We start from the raw sequence: 21,756 nt of genomic DNA, 5'->3' as shown, positions 1-21,756 counted from the left end.
GCACGCATATTGCAAAGTAAAGTGCTGCCCCTCAGTGCCATCTTTATTTGGGTTCAAAAGAGTGATTTTGTATTTTAGAACTCAGACCCCAACGCCTTCGATTTTTAGGCAAGTTACTTTTCTTTTAGTCTCACCAGTTTGCCTTCTGGGAAATGAGTGTTTTGTGACTCTGGGAGAGAGCGGAGGACAAGAAGGCCTGGCGTGCTATGGTCCATGGGGTCACAAAGAGTCAGACACGACTTAACGACTGAACAACAACGTTCACCATGGCAGCTATTTTATGAATGGGCAAACCCTTTCATAGTAGCCTTTTTGTGAGAGTGCACAGAACACACTCTCAAAATTCCAAATGTGCCTACCAACCCAAAAAGGTTGGAATTTGAACCTGGATTTTCCCAGTCTTAGTGAAGCACTCTATTTCCCATCCTTTACCAGTAAATTTTGAAATTTACTACTGAGAATTGAGAACTATCCAAGACAAACCTTCAGATGCAATCATTTCTGACATTGTTACAGCCTAGTCACAAAACAATCATTTGATTATATGACTTGCTTAATCTGTTCTTTAGCAATTAAATAATTTGAAGCTCTAAAATAAACTGAGTAAGGCAAAAACTCTGGCATGCAATCTAATATGTGCCTAAATAATTGCTTATCCTATTATAATAGTAATTCCACCAATCTGCAGCATGTGGCTATAGCATTAGATAATTCTGCAGATTATGTCTCAGGCCTCATCCCATGTACAATGTGCCTAAATAATTGCTTATCCTATTATAATAGTAACTCCCCCAATCTGCAGCATGTGGCTATAGCATTAGATAATTCTGCAGATTATGTCTCAGGCCTCATCCCATGTACAATTGTAATCATGAACAACTTTTATTTTTTTCAGTGAGGCCTTAGAGAAGATTTGGTTATTTGCTAATGTGCAGTTTTTAAATATTCTCCTTTATTTAACAAAAACCTGATTTACAACCTGTGATTGCACCTGATTAGGAGAATTGCTAAGAAAACTATCAAGAAGTGTTGTGGCATCTTAAAGACTAACACATTTATTCTGGAGTAAACTTTCGTGGACACTGTCCACTTCATCAGATGCATGAAGTGTTAACCTCACATTGATAGATTTATATACATATGCTGGGGGTGAGGATGGGAGATGTAAACTATGTTGTCAGAGGGAACGGAAATAATAAAAGTAGATAGTAATGATTACCTTAACAGTTGCCATTCACAAAACCTTGTTGGATGATAACACAAACTTCATTACAATGGTGAGCTGATTAACATACATAGTGTGATTTTAAAAATTCCTTTGTTCTTAATCAAACCACAGGAAATACAGTTGAGTCTTTTGATTAATTGTACTTCAACAATTTTGTGTTGATATCTGTCTTTGAAATAACCTTTGTTCAAGAATGGCTTCCTTAAGGTCATTGACAAATGTGTCCTGGGAGGTTGAAATGCTCCCCCTACATGTTTCTGAATACTGCCATTCCTGATTTGTGACTATTTATTATTTTGCATAGAGACGGGCTATTTGTCCTATGTGGAATGCAGTAGGGCACTGCTCACAAAAGATGATATATATCACATTGGAAGATGACTCTGTCCCCATATCTACTCTGGAAACACTATTACAAGATCTAATAATGCCATCCACAACATCAGGGGTTCATATAGAGTCGCTCATCTTCTAATGTGATATATGCCACCATTTGCCAGCAATACCTTACTGCATTCTACATAGAACAAACAAGAAAAATATATTTCACACGTATAAAAATTCTACCTATGGGGAAATTTCGGTGGTAAACAATAGTACCTTTTAACTCTTCTTGATTCTGGGGCTCCTCACGTGAAACAGCTATATCGGAAGTGAATGAAAGATCATCCACAAATGTTTCAACATGTTGCCCATTCATAGATATGTCAATCTGAAAAAAAAATATTATATACATACATACATATCCATATCCTGATTTAAATCATTACACAGACAAATCTTAATCTAATGCCAGACATATAAAATCAAAAGCCATGTTGAATCCTGAAACCATCACATCACCTGGCAGGTCCCCAATCTGAATGTTTGCAAATCCTCCTCCTCCTTAAAATCCTCTTAAGACAATGCAGACATCCTGACCACAACATGCATTTTTCCCCTCCTCCTATTCCCACGGCCCACCTGCTTTTTGATAGCATCTTGCCTGACAAAGAGAACTTGAAAGCTTGAACATCTTTTGTGATCTTTGAGGTACCCTAATAAATGTATTACACCATATGGATTTCGACATTTTTCTTATGCCCAACATAGCTGCCTTTGTGTTTTACATAAAACTGGCAAACCAGTTTGTGCTCAGTTCTCCTACATAACCTCTAGCTTCCATTGTTTTTTGTGAAATCTGTGTTGACACATGATTAAAAGGTAAAAGGTAAAGGTGTCCCCAACCAGTCGTGTCCGACTCTAGGGTGCGGTGCTCATCCCCGTTTCTAAGCCGAAGAGCCAGCGCTGTCCGAAGACTCTTCCGTGGTCATGTGGCCGGCATGACTGAACACCGAGGTGCACGGAATGTGGCCAAGGCGGTACCTATTTATCTACTTGCAATTTCTTGCTTTCAAACTGCTAGGTTGGCAGGAGCTAGGACTGAAGACGGGAGCTCACTCCGTCATGCAGCACTCGGGTCTCGAACTGCTGACCTGCCGACCTTCCAGTCTGCAGTTCAGCGTCTTAACCACTAAGCCACCGCGGCTAGCCAATCATGTCATGGTGTTTTTCCCATTTTTGCTTTTTGTAACAATAAAAAAAACACACCATAGGACACCGTGATGTTCTAATACTACTTAGATGCCAGGACAGAAGTTGTGAAAGATTAAAAATGAAAGTCTATTTAGGAGAGTGAGAAACAAGCAAGCCTTCCTCATGCATACCCCAGTTACTGAGCATGGGTTAGCAGAATTCAAGACAATACATACTGTCCTTAGTTTTAATAAATTTTTAAATATTCAATTTGGGAAATGTTTTCAGTTCCCCCACCCCATACAGAAGGTAACCATCTATAATGTATTTGAAAAGCAAATGGTTTCTAACTTGTAAAGCTATTAAACTGCACAAACTCTGTTCTGAACTTAGTAAATTACATAAAAGCTGAAGGAAAGCACCACTGATCCTTATTCATCACTAGAACGGATCAAAGCTGTACTGCAAACCAAATAATACAATCTTTGTATCAAATATTCAAGTCTTTGGGTGGCAGGGAATGGGCTGGGAGAGGAAATCTTATGCAACAGGTTTTACTCTTGGTCAGATTCTGAAACAGTAAGTTCAAAAGCACACATTTTTAGAACTACCGAAAGCCGTTTTAAACATTAAGCAGAGGAAATGGGACTGTCTGCACCACTTCTAAATTCATGTGAGGGGGATCAAGGGGGGAATTCACATGTGGCCATGCTTTGAGTATGTCTTCATGTTAAATTCTCCCAGCTTATGTAAAGCTAGCTAAGTTCTACCTGAGCCAGCTCCCTGGATTTTTTTTTAAATAAACGGGTGTTTTCAAACAAGCAATCCCCTATGTATTTATTTCAGCCTTGCTTAATATCAGGATACACTCTGAATCCTGTAACTGCTATAATTTATTATTAAGAACATGGCTGTTCTTTTGGCACTCTGCAGAAGCCCCTGGAGCACCATGGAGGGGCTATTTGGGGCAGAGGGGAGACAGACAGCAGTACAGCCACCAGTGGCCTCATGCTTCCCATTCTTAGGTCTGCAGAGCAGCCTCTGAGCATCAATTGCTTGCACAAGTAGCAATATGTAGCAAGATATTTCTCATGACATTTAGGCAAGCAGGACAGAGGTTCCAGATCTACCACTTGAGCCTTACACAGGATATTTTAGTGGCTGTTGAGAACTGACTACACATTTTCATTCTGCTGCAACAGCTACAAAGAGGGGAAAGGATCGTACTGCGAGTGTTTTCACAATTGCTGCTTAGACAGTAGCTCCTACCTTGACATTCTTTTTTGGATAAAGGAAGAACAGTGGTTTTAGAACTGGAGATCTAGAAAAGAAGCCACAGGAAAGAATACAAGCAAATTAAAAATAAATTTCAGAAAATGCCTTTCAGGAGGCTTTTTTATAGTCCCTCTATGCATCACAAAGCCAGTTATGATGCTTAGGCATTGAGAACAGTATTAGGGGATTTAAAACTACACAATATTTCTGGGTAATGTGCTTCTGAGGACTTTGTTATGACTGGATAATACAGTAATTCCTTAGAAATGTTCAGCCCAGAAAATACCTTTATTTTAAATTCCCCACCATCACTGGAAGCCATGGGGCAAGGACAGCCATAAGACAAAAAGCACCCTGGGTGAGAAATGCCTTTGGGACTCTCCCTGGTTTTGCAGGGTTGCCAAGTAGTGTGGATTGTGAAGGACTGCAATATCAAGCCATATAACAGGCCCTATTTTCCTAGCAGCAATGTCCATGAAAAGGGCTCAGAAATATGTCTCAGTAATTTGCTGCTTGCTACCAGCCAGTGCTCTCCTACTCCATTTCTGGGGTCCCACTGAAGTTTTACAGTTCTTCTGCCGAGTGGTTAAACTACGTAATTTTAGACTCTAGACCTAATGGTTTTACAGCCACCGCCACTACCACCGTTTTGATAGTCTTGTGTTATTTCAGTTGCAAAGCGCACATTTATTAGCATTTTTCTCCCTAGACCAACATTTCATGCTTTACAAGTACTGCTACAATCCCAATATGCTAAAGTACCCACCATCACCACATTTGGTCACCTTGATATTTTTGAAATAAAATTAAAATATAAAGTCAACATCTACAATTATGTACATACATCTCTCCTTAGGAAGGTTGGCTCATTCAGTGTTGTTGTTCATGGCATTACTTGTGTGAGATTCAATTTCAGTTGCTCAGGAGTGAAGGGAGGCACTCTGTACATGCTTATAGGCACTAATCTTAATTCACATATTGTTGTATCTATTAAATGTGATAAAATCTCAGCAGCATCCTGGAACTCTTATTTTTGCAGTTCCTTGACCTGTTCTTCTCTTCTTCCTTCTTTCCATCTCCCCTTCTTTCTGCAATTGTATGCACATTTACCTAGGTAGTAAGACCCACTGAATTCAGTGGAACTTACCGTGTTAGTACAGATACATAGTACTGTGCATAACTTCTCTTACTCTCACACACACAATAGCTCCCCAGTGCAACTAACCTCCAGACAACTGGAAGGCTTTTCTGAAGACCTTAGTTGGAGAGCAGACCCTGAGGCTCACCAATTTTCTGCTGAATCCATTCAGGAAGAAAAGATGGAAGAGCTGCAAATGCTTTTTTATGAGTAGCAATAGGAGCCCTCCATCTGGAAGCATTATGTCTTTCTTGTTCCTTCCCTTAAGCAAGTAGCAGAAAATGCCTCTCATGCTAGCCTGGAAATCCTTGTAAACAAACAGAAAGTTCTGCCACAATAAGGGGTGTCCAATGACAGCAGGCGGATACTTTGTGTGTGCCAGACTACTGGGACAGTGTGCACATAGCCACGAAAAAGGAAGGTGGGAAGAACAACCCTAAATTCCAAAAGATTTCAATCTTGCCAGTCTAGCTAATTTGGATGATAAAATTGAAAGAAATGAAAGTGGGGGAGACAGAGTTAAGTTATATGTATGTGCTGTAGAGGAACCATGGAAACTTAATCGTTGCAGAGAAGCAACCACTCCTCCTTGCATTGTGTCTGTGTATGTGTGCCTGTGTGCGTGTGTGTAAGCCCTGCTTTCCTGGCACTTCTCCTTCCCACTCCAGAAATGCTTCTAGTGTGTGTGTGCTTTCAAATGAGGCTTTTATTGTGTAATCAACAATATTGATTTGTAACCCTTCCGTGTTTTCCCACTGCTTCTTATGCCATTTTCTTTCCAGAAAATAATCCATCCAGGAGGAAAAGATGGAAGAGTTGCACAATGCTTTTTGATTGGTAGGAACAGGAGCCCTCTATCTGGAAGCATTATGTCTTTCTTTTTCCTTCCCGTAAGCAAGAACAACAGCAGAAAACTCCTCTTATCCTAGGCTGGGAATCCTTGCGAACAAACAAAAAGCTTCTGCCACAATAAGGCTGCAGCTCTGTATATGCACTTAGCTGAGAATAAGGCCCACTGGACTCAGCTGGACTTTGTCCTGAGTAGACATGCATATGTTTGTGCAGTCTGTTTTTAAGATGCCACAACACTTCCCCACCACCACTATGGTGCTTGTTCAGTGATACATCTTGATGCATCTTTGCTTGCATTGAGGGTGGGGGGCTCCAGAGTTTTCTTGAGCCATTGTTGGGTGCACTGGACTGAACTTCCACAATTTTATCTTTTGCCAACGTCTCCCTCCCACTCCATCACCACAAACAGCCAAACACATTTGTTTTATTCTGCCCCTCCCCCAATTTTCAGAGGTTTCTCTCTTCTTGCCACCATCTTGAACGCTTTTGTGTTCTTCTGCCACATATGATGTGGAGCAGGCAGGTTTGCAGGCCTGGTGGCTGGTTTCAACTCCTCAACGCCTACTGCATGCTCCTACTCCAGTGTGCTGCAACTGCATAACATAGCAGGGTCAGGCTGGATTGGCTGCACACCCTGGAAAGGGGTAGTGACCCAAACTGGCAATGAGGAATGAGGAGGAGGGGAAGGATGATGTTATGGGAAGACAGCGACATTGCTTCCTGAGCTTGCTGCAGCTTGCTTCCAAATATAGCTGAAAGGAAGCCTTGCAGCCCACAACAGAGCAAAAGGCTCAGTTTGCTCCTCCCCAGCAGAGTTCACTGGCAAAAAGGCACATCCTCCCCATCCTAACCACACACACCCAGCCAGAACTAGGAGTTAGAACTGCTCTGTAAAAGATGCAGAAAATCCTCTGAATATAAAAAAGAGAGTAAAAATTGTTATAATCCCCTTTCTAAAAACTTACACTTTGGGGCGTCCTCCAACAATTCCAGTGAGACCAGGTGCTAAAAATGAAGAGAGAAAGAGTAAACGTTCACAAAAAATTAGGGTGAATATTTTTCTATGTTCAGATTTCAGTATACTCCAAATTAACATCATGCTTCTCCAATAAACTAAAATTGAATAATGGCATTTCCCCAAACATAAGATATCTAAAATCATTTTAATTCATAAGATGTCTTTGTCTTATTATGAAGAAGTTTGTTTTGTAGGATAAAAACTGTGAGAGAGAAACATTATTCAGTGTTCAAACTACCGCACAATTGCGCTCATTTCACATGCCAGCAAGGTGATGCTCAAAATCCTACAAGCTAGGCTTCAGCAGTATGCGAACCGAGAACTACCGGAAGTACAAGCTGGGTTTCGAAGAGGCAGAGGAACTAGAGATCAAATCGCCAACATTCGCTGCATCATGGAGAAAGCAAGAGAATTCCAGAAAAACGTCAATTTCTGCTTCATTGACTACGCTAAAGCCTTTGATTGTGTGGATCACAACAAACTGTGGCAAATTCTTAAAGTGATGGGAGTACCAGACCACCTTACCTGTCTCCTGAGAAACCTGTACGAGGGTCAAGAAGCAACAGTAAGAACCAGACATGGAACAACCGATTGGTTCAAAATTGGGAAAGGAGTACGACAAGGCTGCATATTGTCACCCTGCTTATTTAACTTATATGCAGAGTACATCATGAGAAATGCCGGGTTGGATGAATCAGTGGTCGGAATTAAGATTGCCGGGAGAATTATCAACAACCTCCGATATGCAGACGATACCACCCTAATGGCAGAAAGCGAAGAGGATCTCAAGAGCCTCTTGTTGAGGGTGAAAGAGGAGAGTGCAAAAGCTGGTTTGAAACTCAACATTAAAAAAACGAAGATCATGTCATCTGGCCCTATCACTTCCTGGCATATAGAAGGGGAAAAAATGGAAGCAGTGACAGATTTTACTTTCTTGGGCTCCAAGATCACCGCAGACGGTGACTGTAGCCATGAAATTAAAAGACGCTTGCTCCTTGGGAGGAAAGCTATGGCCAACCTAGACAGCATAGTAAGAAGCAGAGACATCACCTTGCCGACAAAGGTCCGTCTAATCAAAGCTATGGTTTTCCCAGTAGTAATGTATGGCTGTGAGAGCTGGACTGTAAGGAAGGCTGAGCGCCGAAGAATTGATGCTTTCGAACTGTGGTGCTGGAGAAGACTCTTACGAGTCCCCTGGACTGCAAGGAGGTCAAATCAGTCCATCCTAAAGGAAATCAACCCTGAGTGCTCATTGGAAGGACAGATAATGAAGCTGAAGCTCCAATATTTTGGCCACCTAATGCGAAGGGAAAACTCCCTGGAAAAGACCCTGATGCTGGGAAAGACTGAAGGCAAAAGGAGAAGGGGACGGCAGAGGATGAGATGGCTAGATAGCATCACGGATGCAATGAATATGAACTTGAGCACGCTCCGGGAGAGAGTGCAGGACAGGAAGGCCTGGCGTGCTATGGTCCATGGGGTCACGAAGAGTCGGACACGACTGAACGGCTGAACAACAACAACAGCAGGAAAGCCTAAAGGAAACAGCATGGCTATCCTTCTAACAGAAGACCTGAAACATAAGCCTCATGGAAACAAGGAAATGATGGGAGACTGTGAGACATTCTAGCAGCTTGAGTGTGCCCTGCCGTTAAGAAATACTGATGATGTCTTTTGCAAGAGCTTAATTTTATGGATATGAAACACATTAACTTAGAAGCTGAACTAATATAGGACTTTTTCACAGGTGACTCTCCTTTTTCTTTTTTACTGCAATGTGAGTACAAAACTTACACAGGTTAGAAACTGGAATACACATACAGGTTTTTAAATGTCCTTCTTTTGCTTTCTACCCTAACAGCTGCAAATAACTCAATAGGAACATAGGTGCTTATAAATAATGCCATGTATGAAGGAACACAGCCTTTTTCAGGGAAAATCAAGAGAATAAAAAGCAGACCTGAAACATAGGGAAGTCAAACAATCAACTCTTCTAAAATATGTATCACAGTATCATAAGACTTAGTCTTAACTGCAGGGGGAAACGTAGAACCTTCAGTGCCTAGATTTTTTCTACCATATTAACAGCTTTCCAGTAAGCAGTTTTCTTTTTTTTTTAGTGAGTGAAAACAGCAAAAACTGATGCCTTGAGGTCAGGAGATGGGCACTTCTGAGTGAGTGGGCAAGTGAATAGCTCCTGCTTGCCAGGAGCTACCACTTTTTTCTCAATGAATATAGCAAATCCCTATGCCCCGGAAAGTCCAGATGGGTGAAAGAGGTGACGGTGGAAAGTTGGCTGATGAGTGGGGAATGGAGTTTCTGGGCTGGGAAGCATGGATGGTGGGAGTTTGCTGATAAGATGGAGGTTAGTGATTAGGGTTGCGGCCATGAGAATGGGGGACCAGAAGATGTGTGGTCTTTAAGAATTTGGAGGCCTGACCTATAAGAATATTCTTTGCTCCTCTAGCACATCTGGCTCCAGCCACAGCACTTATTACCAGCATGAACTTTTCAAAATTTTAAAATCAAATGTTCTAAAATCATTATAATATTGCACACTACATACAAATGACTTTGCTTACAGAGGTCAATTATAATTGCTCTATGCATTTCCTCTCAACCCAAAGAGATATCTTTTAGGATTATGTATTCAAACATAAATGGGGACTGGTCAAGTTAATCTATTAAACCTAGGACATTTCTTGAAGTAACTTCCAACACACTTGTCATCAGTCATAATATTTACATAAACTCAGGCACTTTAAAATCTCAAGCTGCTTTAACCAGCTGTCACTGTGGTGTCAACCTCCGGTCAATTAGATGTGAAATAAGGGTCAGCACATCAGTTTTGCAGCTAGGAAAAAAATTATAACTATGAAACTGAGCATTTATTAAGACTATAAAATATTAATGTTCCTGACACCATTGAAAATTTGTCCATCAGTTTTGCTGTAGCTATTTGAATAAGACAGTAAGAAATATCAAAGAAAGTCCTTTCCATTAATAATGGGAGGTTGGGAGGTAGAGTATTCTGAGTCATTTAATACATTGCTGCTTGGTCATTCTTAGTGGATAGCAATTATAGGGGCAGGGGAGTGGAAAATGTGCTTAGGATACATCAAATAATGATTGTGTAGTTATAGTGAAGCTACTTTGAGGTGACCAAGCAATGGGTTATTACAATTTTGTGTTTCCTGAAAAGAACCTTAATTTACAAGTTTAATTAAGGGCACAATCCTATGCATGTTCAGACAGAAAAAAGCCCTACAACTCCCACCATTCTCCAGACAGCCATATCTTGTGTTGTCTCCAAAACAGATACTCAAGCTTACATCAAGTATAAAACAATACAAAATGATGAAACTATTTTTTCTTAAAGTTTGCTATAATGGGATGAAAGAAAATAGTAAATTTCTCCAGCTCATGAAAGGTGATAAATAGGTTGAAATAGGTTGATCAACAGTTGGTTTTCTTTTTCTATTCAGATCAGGGCACTGAATGATACTTATATAACAGTGTTCACACTGGGCTCGTTCACATGTAATGCCAAACCACATGAGCAAAGTTCTGGTTCATGAACTCCCAAGGAGAAGGAATTGGAACCTGCAAGAGAAGGAAGGAACATGCAAGCCCATGTTTTATTCATAAAATGCCAAACCGTGGTTTAGTGTTGCATCTGAACCAATTCACTGTGCACCTATCTCATAATACTACTTTTGTTTCATACTATTTCAAGTTCCTAAAAAAATCTGATGCAATGCTATTTAATCACATTCAATAATCTTCTTCCCTGTTGGCAAACTAAGCTCATAATCAGATAGGCTTTTTCATAGAGGTTACAACCTGAAAGATGGCATAGCAAACTCCCAAGTTCAAATCTTGCCTCACCCAAATCTTGCCTTTGGCAAACCACTATCTTTCAGGCTCAGCTCCTTTATCTGCAAAACTATTCTGAATTTCCCTGCTTACTTGTGTTGGTTCTGTTTTAATGCTCTGCATTTTTAGTGTGTGTAACTCTCTCTCTCTACACACACACACACACACACACACACACACACACGCCACAGATTCTAGCTGCCTTCGAAGCCAATTTTAGGGTTCAAAGATAAATATAAATATAGATATATATATAATCAATAAGAGCATATGTAGCAGAACTGGGCAATATGTAATTCACAGGCTGCATGCAACACACAACGCCCCTGGTGCAGCCCCTGCCATGCCCCAATGTTTTAAAAAATTACAAATAAATTATAAATCTAATGGTACTCCATCGCAGCTACAGAGTACTAAAACCGACAAATGTAGCTTGTTTGCAAACCAAAAGGATCAAATGTAGTTAGTTTTTTTAAAAAAATATGTTCATTTTTTCTTCCCAGTGCAGCCTAAAAGGGTGGGGGGAGGGTCCAAGGGGCGAGAATCCCTCCCCCCAGATCTCCAACAATTGCCCACCCCGATATATAGCTATATGCAAAGTATTTTCTTACCTCCTGTTTTTTTCCACCCCACCCTCAGGTATAACTTTTTTATGTTTTAAAAGGAAACATAATTATTCTCCAGCTGTATGATGTTTGAGACAACTTGTTAACAGACCATTCTAAGAGGCATGTGTTTGATCTGAAACTATTTTCAAGTCAATTTCCACTGAAGCAGCCTGCAGCAATACTTCGGAATGTGCTACAACCATGCAAAGAGCTTCGGCTATTGGGAATTAGAGAAATAAATAAATACCAATATCAATTATTGAGCAACTCTGATAAGCATTTGAGGTGCTATTTCTTGTGTGAGGGTTATAAAATCTCCAGGCATCATGGAACTACAGTTTACGCAATGCAATCTGAAAAGCACCTAGGTAAAGGACCAACTGGATTTTTAGGTTTACTCTGCCTATTAATCCACTGAATGATTTCAACAGATAATTGCTACACCTCTTGCAATAATTACAACAGCCAAGATAATAACCACCTTATAATTATAGCTTTTCATCCAATGCTTGCTTCTATTTCCTTTAATACTCTATTACGTGTTATAATAACTGGGCCTATGCTGTTACAACCTGCATGGTATTGCAACAACTCACTTAATATTGCACCAAAAATTAAAACAATCCATTTGATATTGCAGTAAATCATCCAATGACAGCCCACTATATCCTTCAGGTATCCATGTTTAGAGCTCATGTGTGTTTAAAGTAGGGGTGGGCAACTTGTGGCCCTCCAGATATTTTGGCCTACAACTCTATCATCCTTCACCATTGACTACGCTAGCTAGGGCTGATAGGAGTTATAGGCCAAAAAAATCAGGGCTACAAGTTGCTCACCCCTGGCTTAGAGCTTATATGCTGTCTTTGCAATGAAGGATTTACTAGGTGCTGCAGTCAGTGTGAAAAAGTGCCCATCTGCTTTGAAGACAAGGCCAGCTAGCAACATTTCTCCCTACTGCTGCCCCTTCTTGAGCTGCAGATTAATTTTCCTCTTGGGAAGGGGAAACTACCAGCTAACTCTCCAGTCACTGCTCAGTTAGGTCAGCCTATTTTCCCTTTGTCTCCCCTTGGCAAACGCATGTAGCATAACAGACCACTCAAACATGCAGCTGTCAAAAGCTTACAATCAAGCCCCAGCTTCCAAATTAAGCTTTATTAAGATCAGAAATAAGGGATGAGGGAGAAGTCAGATAGGTAACATTTTGCTCTCTAGCCTACACTAGACAATCTTAATGAGAAATTCCAACTTTACTTGCAAGGAGCATGGGTCATCCATGATGTCTCACAGATGGAAAGTAGATGACAAATTTCATAAGGAATAAGCCCCATTACTATCCTTGTAGAATCAGGCAAGAGGGCTGACAGGGGAAGTATCCTCCACTCAGGTTTGGCTACAGTAGACTTGATATTCTCAACTTGTAGGCAACGAGCCCCTGAGAAAATGGGCTATTAAAGAAGATGAGCTATTAATGTGGAAATGGTCCGTTAATGCTTTTCAGCAAACCAGGAAGGAAGAAGGAAAAGCTGTGAACTGGAGAGATTTCCTTAGGGATGGCGGAGAATTTCTCCCCGAATCTTCAGGAGGCCGAGCGCCAACGCATTCGGCCCCCCGAAGTTGGTTGGGAAATTCTCCGCCGGCCCCCTCCCCCCCCCAGGACGGGACTTACCTCCTGCAAATGTCCCTCTCGGCGGCAGGTCCCGGCGGCGGTTCTGCGCGGGCGGGGGCGGCGGCCGGTCTCCCGCCGCCGCCATTGCAAAAAAAAAAAAAAACTAAAGTAAAAAAAAAAAACACCCATGATAGGCTACGTAAATCGTCATGTAGCCTATCACGGGGTCTTTTTTTTTTTTTACTTTTTGTTTCGCGGCCGGGGAGATGGGGCGCTTCTCCCCGGCCTGAATTTCAGCCAGGCGAGGCGGGGCGCCTCCCCCCCCGGCCTGAATTTCAGCTGGGCGAGGCAGAACGCCTCCCCCCCCCTCGCCTGAACTTCGGGGGGAAAAGCGAAGCGCCTCCCCCCCACTGCGAAGCCAAGCTGCGAAAAGGTAAGTGACTTTCGTACATCCCTAGATTTCCTGGGCTCCTTCACACTGAGCTTTTATCCTGAGATTGAGATTGCTCCTTCACGGAAGTTTGCAGGCTCTTTACATGACGCCGTGATCGTTCAAGGCACCTCCTACACTAAACGCCCTCCATGTTCCATTTTTTAATAGACTGCAGATAATGAGCTATCAAATTAACCCCTTGTGTTTCGCTTCAGTTTCCTATGTGAAAAGAGTAAAAGAGGCAAGAAGAGGAGTGAGATCAATGAAAGATAATGGAAGATTCAGATACGGGGAGAAGGAGGGGGAAGGGGAAAAGGAAGCATGTGAGAAAGGGAGTCGTTGTGATCCTGCATGTAAAACAGAAGCAGAAAGCCCTGTTTTAAATGCAGGATTTTAGGTGGTGTAGAGATGCCCCCTATCTACTTCTGGTAGGAAGGGCCCACGTGTAGGGAGAAGTGTTCAAGCCTGTGTATTTGAGAGATTCTTGAGACTTAATGAACAGCTACTCTGAAATGGAGTCCTTTGGGCTGGTATACTGGACCTTGAAAGAGGCAAGCATGAGAATAAAATGCCCTTCTCCACAGTTGGCAACAAGGGTACAGAAGTGAACTGAGCTCTGTGATACAGTGTGAGAGAACTCTCTCCCAAAAGTGTAGCATGGAGATAGGTGGAGTGGGCCTGCTTAGTAAATTTTGGCAATGTTGATAGGAACCCACCAAATGACTTTTTCCTAAGCAAAAGACACAATGACTATACCATCAGTGGTCAGTTATTCCAACCCCTCCCAACTTTTATTTATTTATGTATTTATTACATCTATATCCCACCTTTCTTCCATCATGGAACTCAAGGTGGCTACATGTGGTTCCCAGATGGTCTCCAGTCTCCCCTCCAAGCACTGACCATACCTGCCTAGCTTCAGCAAGGAGGCTGCGTCATGTGCCTTCAGACTATGCCCTGGGACATCATACTTCTTAAAGCACTCCTTCGTATAGCCAAAATAGCAGGAGAGGGCTATTGGCCTCATGTCATGCTTATAAGCTTCCCACAGGCATCCAGCAGGGCTTTTATTATCTTCTTAAAGGAAGGCTGTTGTGCCACAGCATGCACAAACCATAGAACAGGAAAGAATGCAAACAGCAACAGAAGGAAAATGTTTAAACATGACAGTAGAGAAGAAGGAAGGAAATCAAGAAGGGAGAGATACGGGCCTAGCTCTCCTGGTGCACATACCAAAAGAATGTTTTTCACAATGTCACTGCTGCAGTGATCAAAGAAGAACTGAGTCTGGTGGACCCTGTTGCCAGAAAAAAACCCCTATGGTCTACCTCTTGTTCCAAGGATGCACTGCACAGGTTTTCCCCATATGAGTGCCTGAAGAGGCCATGAAGAAGAATTTTCTACAAATGTATCTGAACAACACTTAATGTCTATAATCCTTAAGTATCAAAAAATGTAATCCTCTTGAGATTTCCCATTTTTCTCCAACATTTTCTCCATTATTTCTTAGTTCTTAAGCACAGTCCAACAATGCATTATGCCCAATCCTTGTGCCCACTATGAAGAACATTGTGGCAATTGTCAAGATGCCACCTTGGCAGCTGCTGCTCTTTTAAGTCTGGCAGGGACTGGAAGTCCAAAAGAAACAGGGGTAGTGTCCTTCCAAAAATGGTCCATCTTATTCCCACTAGCATGGGGTAAGCAGTATCCAATACTTGGCAATCCTCCCCCTCTAAACATGTTGCACTAGCGGGAATAACCACTAGTGCAACAGGAGGCTAGCACTTTCTAGCGCAACCAGGAAGTGAACTGAAACTACTGCTTCTCGAACGAGACAAGTCAGAGGAGCTTTCTGCTGTGAGGTCCACTGACTGTCCCATTCTGGAAGCTATAGTTTCCAGCTTCGCTAGCCAGCGCTAATTTCCCGTTGAACTAGCAGACGTTCCCACTGGCACAGTGGCAGCATTGGATACTGCCCCATTGCTACAATTAGGACAGATGGATGGAGGCAAAAGTATTTGCAATCTAACTACTAGTTCATCTTTTGGTAAAACCTAAGGAAAAATCATAAACAATCTTATGCTTGCTTACCTGGAAGCAGGTCTCAATTAAATCAGTGTGACTTACTCCCACATAAATATGGTTAGCATATTTAGGGACAAGTAGTTATCACTGTAAGTCCGGACACACTTAACATTTATGAGACCTATCACAGCTTAAATTCATTAGGCCATGTGAATAGGAACCCAATATTAACAAACTTCCCATGTTTATAATATACTTTTGACTTTCACTAATGCTTAATACTGTTTTTATTTACACTTACAAATGTTCTGAGGAATAGGCTTTAAGTAAATAATATTTGTACAGATATGCTGCAGAAGGAAATACATTTTAAAGGTAAAAAAAACTGCTCCTGAAAGCAAACACCATCAGTAATAAATGTCAGGATGGTTACATCTGTCTTATGTTAGCAATATTTAAAATCATATAGATAACGATGCCTTTACTTTGCTCTGTTTGGTAAAACATAAATTTATAGTCCATTACAGACTGTGACCATACACTGACCCTGCTTCTGTAAACACAGGTTTAAATCAACAGTGTATTTATTCTGTCTCTAGGCCATTGCAGAAGCAATAACTAAACAGTTATTCACTGATCACCACATGGCTAATATACTCCTACTACCCCAATCACTATAATTACTTAACTGCAAAGTAAATTCAATGCCAATTAAGACCTTAAAAGTTAACCTACATTCCTGTCCTAAATATGCTTAGATTTTATTTCTATTTGATTATTATAATTTGCATAATTGTATAAGTTCAACCAATGAGCTGTGTTTATGGCAAGGTAACAGTTCACTTAAAATCAATAGGACATTTAGGATTCCAGTTTGCATAATTTTTCCAAGGTCTAATGTACACTAATTTGTTTTAGTACAATTTTACATAGTGTAAATTCTGAGTATAAGATAGTATTTAATTTGTACCTTTAAAAAGGTGATTTTTACTGAATCAAAGTATTCCCCTTTTTAACCAAATTAAATGTATAATTCAAATTACCATTTTGATTAGGGCTTTTTTGTATGTACCGGGGTTTAACTAAACAAATGCTCTGACAAAGCTGTGTTCATTCCAGTTTTCACAATTTAGTGAAAACAAGATGCTACGCTATGGAAATAGAGGTGGATTGATCAAATATTACAAGTATCCCTTACTTTGCGAAGAGAAAACTCCCTGGAAAAGACCCTGATGCTGGGAAAGATTGAAGGCAAAAGGAGAAGGGGACGGCAGAGGATGAGATGGCTAGATAGCATCACCGATGCAATGAATATGAATTTGAGCACACTCCGGGAGAGAGCGGAGGACAGGAAGGCCTGGCATGCTATGGTCCATGGGGTCACGAAGAGTCGGACACGACTTAACGACTGAACAACAACGATCCCTTACTTGCAATTAGATCCATAAGTATTTCCTTATTACATTAAAAAAATACTCAGTAACAATGTGGCCTTTATTCAAACTGGAGCGCTACAGAAGTTGCTGTGGTATGAAGCTTAAATATATGGTCACTATGAGAAGTGCAAGCTCCGTCTATGGAGAAATAAGTGGACAGAAATCCCTAATGAACCCAAGAAGGGGCAAATGCTATTGGCAATAGGAAAACATGAGGCAGTATGACAACAAACGGATGTTGGAAGTTGAAAGAAAAAGAAGGAAAAGAAAGAAAAGGAAATGTGGGAGAGGGGCAGGAACATGGTTTTTATACATCGGGCTAGAGAAAGAAAAAGAATAGATTAGGTTCAACAGCAACTGAACTATGAAAGTATAATATTAGTGAGAATATACATTGACAAGTCTGAGCCTCTAGTATTTTATCATATGCAAGGAAATCTGATAAATGTAGACAACAAGAGGTTTGAATAAACTTTACAAGAATACTTTTAAAATAAAGACCCAAATACAATTATTCCCAGAATTTAATATAACTGCAGCAGATGATATATGGGCGAAAACTCTTTTGGAAATAATTACTTAAAACGTAAAGAGGATGATGATTCCCTAAATAAGAATACAGCAGTCCTGTGTGGAGGGATCCCCAAATACCCCAACAGAGTCCTGAAGTCCTGTTCCTCCTCTCCCCCACTCTACATGCACAAGAAGCACACATGCGGACTGTTACAGGGTATGGGAGGTGTCTGCCTACCTACCATAACCCCACCACCCCTCCCCTTAACTTGGTTACTTGACCAACCAGAGAATCTACAACAGGGGTGGACAATTTGTGGCCCTCCAGATGTTTTGGCCTACAACTAACATCATTCCTCACCAATGCTATGCTGACTAGAGTTAATAGGAGTTGCAAGTCAAAACGTCTGGAGGACCACATGCTGTCCATCTACAGGGATTCTTCTGTGTGTTCACTACACCTTTGCACGAGGAAGGATCATGATTTTGGTGGGCCTTTGTTACTGAGTAAAGACAATCTCCTCAAATTAATGAACATTAGTGTTTAGTCCGTCTAGCCCAGTATTGTTAACACTAACTGGCAGCGGCTCTCCAGGGTTTCAGACAGGACTCTTAGTTAGCTGTGGTTCAAGTTATACCTTAATATTTTGTACTCACAAATTTATTTTACATGTAAGGATGGAGTAATACAGGGCTGACATAATGGGTTAGTATTGTAGAGCCCCCGCCAAGGCCCTCGCCCATGCAGGAGGCCCACTGCTGCAACTCCCACTCTGAGGCTCCTCTTTCCCCTTTCTGTTCTTGCTTGTTCATCTGCCTTCTCCAAGCATGCAAACAATGACAAGAGAGAAGAGATGCAACAGCATCCCCCACTTGTCTTGTGCTTTCCCTCTGAGCAGTTGTGCACACTGGATTCAGAAGAGAGGGCAAGCATGTAGGCAGTAATAACAGTAGGAGGAGGGTTTCAGGGTTGTTTCTGAGCGCAGGGAGTGGGATAGCAGTTCAGGTTCTGAAGGAGAACTGCCAGACATGGGGAAGGTGTTTTCCCAGGCTAGTCCAGACATGACTGGGCCAGCTTCTCAAGTTACAAAGGCCCAGCTGGCTGAGGATGAGGGTTTCTCTTCACACACCCCTGTGAGAGACAGCGAACAGAAGGAGGGGGGAGAGTTGGAGAGTCTGATTTAATAGACGCCAGGCGCAGGCGCAGAGCAATAGAGAGAGAAGGCAGGGGCGGAACTTAGATGGTCTACCCGATTGGCCTTGTGTAAGAAGCTGTGCTCAGAAGCCTCACGAGAGAGAGGGTCCTCCCCGCCCTTAAGTTAGGCTAGTGAGACCGCCTCCTCTTCAAATGGCGGGCAACTCTCTTAACTATCTTTTGAATTCCCCTGAAGGCATTCCTTTGTAGACTGAGAGTCACTGAGAATTTGCATCTGTATGACCCTGTGAAGTAATGGATTAAAAGCTGTAGACTGAAGCCTCTCGTCTGTGTTTGTCTTCAGCGCTGAAATAAAGTGGGGGCTAAAGGAATCCTGACAGCGGGCCTACTTGCTCAAGGGACCTCCCAAAAACTGGAGCTGGTCGTGAAGTAACAGAACTGTGAAAGTCAGGACCTCCTGTTCAGGAATACATGGATTTACAATCACAATGTAGTATGTCCACATATGTATGCAGGCCATCACATTAGAAGAGTCATCCTAGGAGCAGCCTCCTTTCATTTTTACTGGGTTTTGTTTGTCTTGTTTCAATGTTAGCAAAATATAAATAACTGCCTTGGGCATTTGTATGATTTAAATCTATCTATAAGTACCTGTGAAAAAGCTCATATTTCATGTATGCAACAAATATAATCACTTGTAAATTCTAATCCAAGCACTTTGCACTCACTACAGACAGCAAGCGCTCAGTTTTGGTCAATGGGACCAACAATTTTACATAGTTTAATAAGAGAGTTGACTTATAAAGTGCAACAACAGAAGAACTATGTAAATGCCAGAGACTGTGGGTGGAGAGAGATTCAGAATTTACCCATTCCTGTTCCAGCTGGGGCAATCTCTCTGGAAAAGATTTCCACTGCCTTTTTCCGCTTATGAAGTACAGCAAGCCAAATAACAACTTCCCGGGGACCCTGTTTGCAGATATTAGACATGGGAGGAAAAAGGTAGATAGAACAAACATATACAAACAATAGGTTTGTTTAAGATTCAGTTCTCCTAACACTTTGAAATACAGAGGGCTGTATCCAATGTAAATCTAACTGAAGCTTCACTCATTTCAATGGGTCTATTCTAAGTAGGAAAAACACTGGATACATATCAGAATCTTCTAAGGTAGAAAAACAGAAATTAAAATATAAATCAGAAATTATAGGCCACAATAACTCCTACTACAGAAATCTAACTCTGAAATGCTTGTTTATTTGCATAACTGATTACAGTTACTGAATTTGTATGCGAAATTAAGACCATAGTTTTAGCCTTCATTTTCAGTAAACAATGCAAATATCATATAGCGCAACTGACCTTTAGAATGCTGAGCAATTAAAAAAAATGACTTGACACTCAAATTTTAACTTGTGAGTTATCCATCTGCTAAAAATAGTCTAAAGACGATAACTTTTCCCGGGTGTAAACATTAATGCCTGGGTTTTGTCAATAACAGGGTCATCATGTTAATTTTCAAATGGCATAATTTAGTGTCTGGTAATTTACATTCTGTACAGAAGAGCTTTTGATCATGAGACCATTATATTTTGAAATATAATGTCAATGTCAAGAAATATATTTTCTTCTAAAACAAGGGTTGTATTTCTAAAAAAAATATATATTTCATAAAGAAATTTAAAAATTAAATTGCATTAAATAAATATATAGATTTAGATACCGAAAACAGCTTTGGACTGACACACAAGTACTGACAGGCCACAGGTTGCATGCATACATATACTTACTTGGATGTAGGACCCACTGAAATCTATAGGACTTATCTATGAATAAATATGTTTTGGACCAGGGTGTTACTTACAACTATCTTAATTACTTCAAAGTGGTTGCTATGAGATAGTACTTCTTTTGCATTTAGCTCGCCATCTATGTTACTACTGACATATATAAGGAAAAAATTAATTAGATGAAACAAACTCTGGTAGAGGTTGAAATAAAGAAAAATGTCTCACTGACTTAAGCTCAATTTTTAAATTCTGAATTATGATTGATATGATCCAGTTCCATCTACAGAACTAGCCAAAATCATGTGGGCCAAAAGAATGAAAAACTAGCTTACAGTCTGGTATACAACTGTATAATACAGTTCTCTTAAACGGGTCCATCTACTTTCTATCACAATTCTTCATTGGGCCATTTTATGCCATTTTATGAATCTAACCTAGCTGTGTGCTGTCTAACTGTTAAGCAGTTTTAAATAACCTGGATTGGATCCAGGATTTGGTTTCTGCGAGAGAAGGGAATTTTGGCAAGAAAAGGGCTCCACTTGTGAAAGGCCATCCACCTAATTTTGGGGGATCCCTTCTCCCTCTTCCACAGCTCACCGCATTCAGCAAGATTTCCTGATCTTCTCCCTTCCTTCCTATCTTCAGGGTTGAACAGAGGAGAGACGATGGGAATGAAGAGTAAAGGCAAATGCAGAAGAAAGAATCCTCCTCTTCCCCACACAGTCTCATCAATAAAATGTATGTGGCCCCCTCCATTTCATACATACACCATCTCTGTTCAGTTTGACATGTGGTCCATACGTTTCCTCAGAACCTAAAATCTGTAGGTTAATTGCACTGTAATCTTCATATCCCAGCTGATCAAACATAATGCGAGTCCTAAAACAAGTAAAACGTAATCGATAAACTGTTTCTAAAGAAGCATTTGCAATAACTGAAAGTAGTCCATAGGTCTCCATTCTGGGGTTCAAACTCCACAGAACAACAGCAGACCAATGTCTTTAAATGGGGTTTCCACTTTTGTGTGTGGAGGTATGTGTGAGGGTGGAAGTTAAAGGGAAAAATGGGATGCATATGCAGGTGGCACTAACTGCCCCCTCCCTCCATTTGTGGCTTGTCCCCCATGCACTTTCAGCTGAGCTCTGATACCAAATGTGAGCCCAGCTGGGAGAAAAGTGGGTAGGAAGGTTTAGCAGCCTCCACTCATATTTCCTTTTGACCGTTTTAGTTGTAACTCCACCCTCACTTTTTATCTGTGGAGCAGAACAGTATTTACAGATGCAAGT

The 21,756-nt window shown here is 41.1% G+C and overlaps 1 protein-coding gene across 7 annotated transcripts in view; it reads right to left on the bottom strand.

Moving 5' to 3' along the window:
* Positions 1-21,756, bottom strand: part of LOC146343979 (uncharacterized) — a 95,113-nt gene that overhangs the window by 22,172 nt on the left and 51,185 nt on the right. For all 7 annotated transcript variants that reach the window (XR_014792111.1, XR_014792109.1, XR_014792108.1 and 4 more), the window contains exons 12-16: positions 21,238-21,349; positions 19,549-19,648; positions 6,974-7,013; positions 4,013-4,064; positions 1,829-1,940 (exon numbers count right to left, since the gene is read on the bottom strand). Coding sequence is in view for 3 of the 7 variants with exons in the window: in XM_084856315.1 (XP_084712441.1) it covers positions 1,829-1,940; positions 4,013-4,064; positions 6,974-7,013; positions 19,549-19,648; positions 21,238-21,349 (416 nt within the window). In the remaining 4 variants the exon portion in view is untranslated. The remainder of the gene's footprint in view (positions 1-1,828; positions 1,941-4,012; positions 4,065-6,973; positions 7,014-19,548; positions 19,649-21,237; positions 21,350-21,756) is intronic.

Source organism: Heloderma suspectum, chromosome 5 (assembly GCF_057233095.1).
Source record: "Heloderma suspectum isolate Gila_16-S chromosome 5, 16-S_ref, whole genome shotgun sequence".
Taxonomy (NCBI): Eukaryota; Metazoa; Chordata; class Lepidosauria; order Squamata; family Helodermatidae; genus Heloderma; species Heloderma suspectum.
This window is presented reverse-complemented; position numbering and strand designations above follow the sequence as displayed.